Raw genomic sequence first — 7,839 nt, 5'->3', positions numbered from 1 at the left:
TGTGATGTATATACTAGAACAGCTTTGATTCTCACGCCTATTTACAATCCACAATAATATTTTAATGACCACGCCTACACATGATGGAAGCTACAGCCCGGTCTAGCCCATGCCACACTACGCCTGTGTGATTGACCCGGACTGTTCAATAGCGTACATAATGGCGGTCGTTCGATAAAATCTGCTTGAAAGACACTAATCTTTCAACATTTCTTTCTGTTTCTATAATCACCAAAAGAATAGAGTTCGGATAATTCTAAAGCGTTTGACCAAGTTTCATAGCCGTACCTAATGTACAAAAGAGATATCCGTGGCGGAAAAGAAGAAAGAAAACAAATTTGACGCTTAGGCCTCCGAGGCTAGCTAGGTTGTAGATGAATAGTGACCAAAACAAAAATAGCATAGAGTAAACAACGTACAACCATTTCATTCTGTTGAGTTTGAGAAATTCTAGTCTTTATTTACTATTTTTCTAAATAAGCGTGCAAAACACGACCTCACACCCACAACGTTCCATGGACAATTCTTACATACTGCAGGGTACTACAGTATCTGTGATACGAAACCTCCAACATGCATGCAAGGATATTTGTGTTGGCAACGCTTTAAAACTCATTGAGAAACAGTTGATGGATATAGTTTACACTAAATTTCTAGTCATTGTCTGCCTGCATGCGCGTGCATGCGTGAGTGTGTGTGTGCGTCTCTGCGTGTTCGCGTATGTGCGCGCGTGCGGCTGCGTGCGTGATGTGTGCAACAAAATTATAATCTAACTCAATATGCCTTGCAATTGACAAGATTACTTTCAATTGTAATCTTGACAGTCGTTTGTTCAATAGTCTCATTGTGGTCCACACAATTTTTCAAACTTTCTCGAAGATTCCCAAAAGACAGTTGCAGTTTCTCTCTTTTCAAAGATAGTCGGCCCTTGCTCTTCGTACGCCGCTCTACTCACAATTAGTTTTTCCTCAAAAACGTTGCTCAGACGCTCTATAACCTTCTTAGCACCCAACCAAGCACTGTATTGGCGATGCTTTTCAGCTATGACATTGATAGTCGTTTTGGCCTTTCGAAGTATCTTCAGTTCGGCTAATAATCTTTCATTGAACGACTTCAACAACGTGCCGCCACCACACAAAACAATACAATTGTAAAGCTCGTTTTGGGTTGCCTGGGGTTGTGATTCGATGGCATCAAACACTGCACGGTGAATTCCTACGTCACTCTTTTCGAAGAGCCTAGGATAAAAGAGACCTTCACCACACATAAACCGCTCTTCATCAAATTCGAAAGCCTAAAACAATTTTGTAAATTTAATTTACCATGTACTAAAGAGAGCAAGAGTATCTAGACTTACTCGTTTATGGAAGTAAGAATAGCCTTTATATGGCGCCATGTAATCTCTGGCATGGTTGGTGCTTACGAATGCTACTCTCCTTTTCATTCTTTTGACGTCCTTGATGTGAGCAGGATTTTCGTAGTCGAATTTGTCACTGTAGTTAGTGGCTAGATCGTAGAGAAGGGACATGGTCACATCTCGACCACCAAAGGTCAGCACAGTTCTATGGCGTCGACAATAATTTTGTACAACCACGACGGATGAGATAGAGGAGCCACAGTCTACAACTACGCCTGTCGGTTTTTGAAGCCAAAACATGGAAAGGAACGATTCGCTGCCGATGTAGAGGCCTGAGATTCCAAAGTCTTCGTATAGAATCTCTGCCATCTCTGCAATGTCTCTTTCGGTATGAAGTTCGCTTTTGATAAGTACGACATTGAATTCTTTTGTGGCGACGTCAAACATTGACCAATAGTTTTTAGCTTCGTCTATTGGTACTTTCCATAACTAAAGTACCGCAAATCATTTGTGTAATACAGCATGTGTTGCGATATAGATTCATTAACACCGAGCATTTAAGCATACACACAAAGAAGAATTCGAAAATAAAAGAGTGAAATATAATAATATCTTGGTACACACAAACACACACACACACACACACACACACACACACACACACACACACACACACACACACACACACACACACACACACACACACACACACACACACACACACACACACACACACACACACACACACACACACACACACACACACAGACAAACGTTACACATTTTGGTTCAAATAGTAAGCGGTTAAAATATTTACATTTTATCTAAAATGATAATAATAATGTCTGAAATACCAAATTGAATGTGTAATATTACTATTCTTGTCGAATATACATACACGCAAAGCACAACTTGTAAAAAAAACTACCTTTTACTACGTCCATATTTCCAACCAAATTTACCTTACCCTTTTTAGAGACTCAAAGTTGACGACAGATTCTTTTCCTTGCATCCACCTAACTCTACGTTGCTCATCGGATAGAAACTCTTGCAGTGTATCGTCCACAGCCTCACGTTTTACAGTTGTCGTAGGCTTGTTGTTTGTGCTTAGCCCTGCCTTCAAGTACTCCGTTCCGTTGTCAATAATGATGCACGGACGAGAACGATTTGCCATAGAACAAGTTGACAAATGCCGGTCGGGTGCAATGACTGCAATGCTGTCTCCGCCCATTTTAACCATATTTGGAAATTTTGTGTGGTCGGTGTAAATCTGTGAATATATTACATCTATGGAAGCGTGGTATGTTCGAAAATTGTCGTTGAAACATTTTAATGTTAATAAGTTACTATACGCATGTCGGTACGTTTGTTTTACATAATTACATGTTTAAATATATGTTGTATGTTTTGGCGGGTAATTACTTAAATTTTTAAATTTGAAATAACATATAATTAAAAACAGAGCCAATTTTGTTTTATTCTGCAATGAGTATTTTTCTATTTGCTGCAAATAGTTAGGCATACTACAGACTATAGTGAATTTGCATTAGAACGTGCAAAACGAATGAACGCAATACCAAATATGGTTAGATGGGCGTTCTTTATCCGCTAGTCATACTGAGTCAAACCGGCATTTGTCCGCAGTTTGATTTGTGTTATGGCTAAGCTAGTGGAACGGTAACCTTCTTGTCCGAGAATCATGCATTATCGACAGCGCAACGGGCTTTCTGAAAGCGAGTCTCATCGGACGTACCTCAGGCTGTCTAAAAAGTGTGAGTTTGTTGTACCCAAAAATTCCATATAACATGTTTCCGCTTACACGAAGATATGATCGAGAATTTTAGAAAGACTATAACCTCTTAGTTCCTTAGTATACAATGGAGCTGGCGCCGTATAAATGTGAACGCCTGACCATTCACGTCATTTTCGCATCTCCTGGTCTAAGCACCCGCTATCCAAACAGTAATTGCGTCTTGTAGCGACGATAATTGGGTACGTCGATCACTTTTTAATTGACGAGAGAAAAAGACAGTCTATCGTACGCGTCGAGTCTTTATCTAGAAAAGTTAGATGTTATCTAGCAAAATCTTAATCAAATCGGTCTAATCTATAAAGTTTGCAGTTTATGTTTCTGTATATACTAAAAAGGTAATTGACTAGAACAGCGGTTAGAGAAACAATAATTAATCAATTCATTTTTCTTTTTCTAACTCTGCACAGTACATTTCATTTTAGTTAATTAAAATCAGTAAAATTTATATTATAAGTTTGTATTATTATAACATAGAATGTGCTTTATTATTCAGCTGTGGAACGAAGCTCTAGCGGAACTGAAGGTAGATGTAACACAACACGAGGTCATTGTCACTGAAAGTGAGTTGAATGTTCTAGACGACCGCGCAACGATGGCACAAATTATATTCGAAAAATACAGTGCGCCAGGATTGTGTAACGTTAACGAATCGGCTTTTTCCTTATTCTCGCTTGTTGAGTGAGGACACGATGTTACTACAATTGTAACGATCTACAGCGGTCGACATTGTCTATTAGCGAACAAGATACTGAAGGGCACACACCGGTTTCGACATTAATTCATGCTGCAACAATGGTTACAGAGGGGGTCTTTTCAATTAATTATTAATTATAAGATCGGGCCCTCTTTCGCAAACTCGCTCATGACACCTAGTATTGTGACCGTACAGCCATTTTTGCAGTATGCATGGCGGTCGAGATGTGACTATGCGGTTAGCATCAGATTTAGTCGAAAACGAGCACTGAGCTCTCGACATGGCTCACGTCGACGTAATGCAAAATACAAGAAAACGTAGCGTGCTTGAGTTGTAACTAAGACAAAGACGTTCTAGCGGCGTAGCCAAAGCAAATTTTTGGAAGGAGTTATTATTAATATCTATTTATTTGTTCAAAATTAATATTAATTTGTTTAATCAAATTAACTGTATATGTATATACGTATAGATTTACAAATTAACAACATATCATTTCGGTACTGTATAATTATGTACATAAAATCACTCTATTAGATTATAAAAATTAGATGAGCAACCACGCCCATAACTAATGGGGTACTGACCCCCCCCAAGAACCCCCAGTACCTACGCCACTGGACGTGCGCTTTCCGGATCGAATGGATTCAATTTCGCTTCCTTGTCAAGTGGTCAAAGACCCTTTTTAATGCCTTTTATCCTCTTACTATTTGCACATAAGGGGACCTTCGTGGAAACACAGGCTTTTCTAAAATTTGAGCGAGATGTATATATGCATGTCTATATCTGAAAGACACAATAGGAACCGAATCTACAGGAGACTCCAGCTTTTACCTAGAAGAAATAAAAGCTGCACTAATATTATTATAAATTCTGATTCCTAATTATAAATTAACATTTCCTGTGACGTATGTGTATGATAATTCTCTAATCTTTACATTCATACTTTCCAAACTGGGATTTTGTTATTCGTAACTCCAGAGAGACGCACTTCTACGCTGATTAATTAATTAAACAACGCAATTCTGTAATACCAATAGTACAATTAGTACATACTCGAGAGCGCTAATGACATCTATACTATATACATTGATATCAGCAACTAGTTAGAAAAGCGCACAAGAGCAGATTCTTATCTGTCTGTGCACGCGTTTCACTCTCTGTTGTTAGTCTGTTTCCTGAAACGGGCCGGTTACAAGAAAATGCTAGCTCAATAACAGTCCCATGCTATAGAGTTACCCATCACTGCATAAGTCTTGCTCACGCCACTGATCTGCAACGTTAATTATTCAAATTAATTAATTAACGTTAATTTAAGCTGTTTACAGTGGGTACTCGCCTGCGTATCTACCAATCATGATCACGACCAGCATGCAGTGTAAACGCAACTGACCTAATCCGAAGGAGAACTTAATTAACCATTAAAATACCTCAAACAGTTTACGTATTGAGTCCATGAAATATTATTTATATCAACCAAGAAAGCATTCATTAATTGAAGCTTGTACCAGAATAATTAGTAAATAAACGGACCTCTAGATAAGCAAACTATAATTAGGCTAACTTATTTAATTGAAATGTTAATCTAGCACACAATAATTATACTTTATGCAGCACTTTAGCATTCGGTGTCTAGCTAAATAGTGATGCAACGTACCACGAAGTGTATTGATTGATCTATGGTTAGACGACAAGATGTGTGTGTGTGTGTGTGTGTGTGTGTGTGTGTGTGTGTGTGTGTGTGTGTGTGTGTGTGTGTGTGTGTGTGTGTGTGTGTGTGTGTGTGTGTGTGTGTGTGTTGTGTGTGTGTGTGTGTGTGTGTGTGTGTGTGTGTGTGTGTGTGTGTGTGTGTGTGTGTTTGCGTGTGTGTAGGTGGAGGATGGTCTGGCTATGCGAGCTAGTATTCACTCTAATACATGAGATACAATATGATGATGACTGTTTCTAATTGTATGGAGTGACATTAGTGTCGCGTAGCCAGACCCTTCCCGCCTACATGCAGCGGGAAGGGTCTGGCTAGTCTGACCTAACAGACCAGCAGAACTATTCCAGTTAAATGTAAACGCATACATACATTACACATTTTATTAATAGAAATGTCTATAACAGCTGCACTCTAACGCACACCTAATCACTCAAACAAATAGTCTTCCCACTTGCTGTTAGAAAAAAAAGTCTAAAAACTTTCAATTAAAGCATGGTTTTGCGTTATTATAGTAAACAGAAACCATGCAGTCCCATCGATCACCAAACTTTACTTTTACTCGAAAAAAGCAAACGATCAGGAGTCTTTCATAACTGCTACGTCGTCTTCTTACTTTCCTTCAAGGCAATCAGCGACATGAGGTTGCCCTACTGCGGGATCCCGCAACAGCTGGCAAAAAACAGGGAACTCCGTCTCGGGCCTTGCTGGAAGCAGCTGAGTTAGAAGGATTTTCAGCTTGTCTCTGTGAGTTAGGCGATCAGAAGATAGATCGTCGTAGTCGTCTTTGGTCAACATGTTTCGCTCAAACATACGTTGCAGTAGTGGGCCGTTGATACGTAGTTTATCGTGTAGAAAGACAAAGTGAGATTTCAGTGCTGGCCATGGCTGTGAGTTTAAACTACTAGCACACCCGTCGCCCATATGGAATGGTCGCCACGCCCACTCGGATCGCGTGCGCTAGCCACTCGAAACCGCATACACATTTCGTAGAAATTCAGTTTTTGTTGTCAAAATTATGTTTAATGCAACTGAAACTAAAATTGAACACAAAAATACATTTAACAACAAACTATTTTAATTAGTAAACAAAAATTGCCGAAACTCAATAGGCTTAGTCAGGCATACCTATACTATGGTAGGTTTTACCAGCATCAGCATATTTAGTGGTGAGCTGAGATGAGACAATGCTAATACAGCAATGGTTGTCTACAAGTGTTTTTGTCGTTGACACTTAAATGAATCCACACACACACACACACACACACACACACACACACACACACACACACACACACACACACACACACACACACACACACACACACACACACACACACACACACACACACACACACACACACACACACACACACACACACACACACACACACACACACAAACACTTGATCAGACGCAGAGTACATGGCAGGTATAACTAGCGCGCGTGCCTGCAATGCTCTGCAACAATGAATGTGAGTGTTGAATAACTCTAAATAATCACTTACAGCACCGAATCGTTATGCTCACCATGATTGCATGTCATTTTTGAAATAATTATTAGTATTGGGGTCTGTACCAAACTCTTGCTTGAGCTAGGCTCCATCACCAACTAACCATTGCATTACAGTATATAGTGAAAAGTAAAGTTGTCTCTCACAATGATTGGCTGGTCGTTGCACGAATACCACAATATAATTATTTAATATGTTATATTAATTAAAGAATAAACAGTTTAATATCGTGTTATACGTAACTCAATAATTATTATTAATCGTAATAGAAACATTGTAGAAACGAGACTCATGAGCATCAGACGTAACATAACGCTCTATAATATAGTCCATACATTTCTACAATAGAAATAATGAATGTAAGAAAATGAAATTAATTAACAGCATGCAACCACGCGTGATTGTAACTTATAGTTGATAACTCTTATTCACTTCGACTATTCATATATCATGCTGACAATTGCTACACTTTTTTCACCGTTGATTGTGCTATACTATATCACACACGCATACTGTCAAGTAGACACACACACACACACACACACACACACACACACACACACACACACACACACACACACACACACACACACACACACACACACACACACACACACACACACACACACACACACACACACACACACACACACACACACACACACACACACACACACACACACACACACACACACACACACACACACACACACACACACACACACACACACACACACACACACACACACACACACACACACA

At 39.3% G+C, this 7,839-nt stretch overlaps 1 protein-coding gene across 1 annotated transcript; it reads right to left on the bottom strand.

Moving 5' to 3' along the window:
* Positions 1-755: 755 nt before the first annotated feature.
* On the bottom strand, positions 756-2,538 carry LOC134177313 (actin-like). The gene is made up of 3 exons (XM_062644090.1): positions 2,325-2,538; positions 1,358-1,846; positions 756-1,294 (listed from the first exon to the last, which is right to left on the bottom strand). The coding sequence occupies exons 1-3, from the start codon at positions 2,529-2,531 to the stop codon at positions 842-844; spliced, it is 1,149 nt and encodes a 382-aa protein (XP_062500074.1). The 5' UTR covers positions 2,532-2,538; the 3' UTR covers positions 756-841.
* Positions 2,539-7,839: the final 5,301 nt, after the last annotated feature.

The sequence above is a fragment of the Corticium candelabrum genome, chromosome 3 (assembly GCF_963422355.1).
Source record: "Corticium candelabrum chromosome 3, ooCorCand1.1, whole genome shotgun sequence".
NCBI classification, from domain to species: Eukaryota; Metazoa; Porifera; class Homoscleromorpha; order Homosclerophorida; family Plakinidae; genus Corticium; species Corticium candelabrum.
This window is presented reverse-complemented; position numbering and strand designations above follow the sequence as displayed.

What these genes read in the sequence shown, in the direction of transcription:
- LOC134177313 (XM_062644090.1), bottom strand. Translation starts at nt 2,531, where the DNA reads ATGGCAAATCGTTCTCGTCCGTGCATCATTATTGACAACGGAACGGAG. An exon ending in ACTTTGAGTCTCTAAAAAGG is followed by an intron (nt 1,847 to 2,324) that starts GTAAGGTAAATT and finishes GCGGTACTTTAG; the next exon opens with TTATGGAAAGTACCAATAGA. An exon ending in ATTCTTACTTCCATAAACGA is followed by an intron (nt 1,295 to 1,357) that starts GTAAGTCTAGAT and finishes AAATTGTTTTAG; the next exon opens with GCTTTCGAATTTGATGAAGA.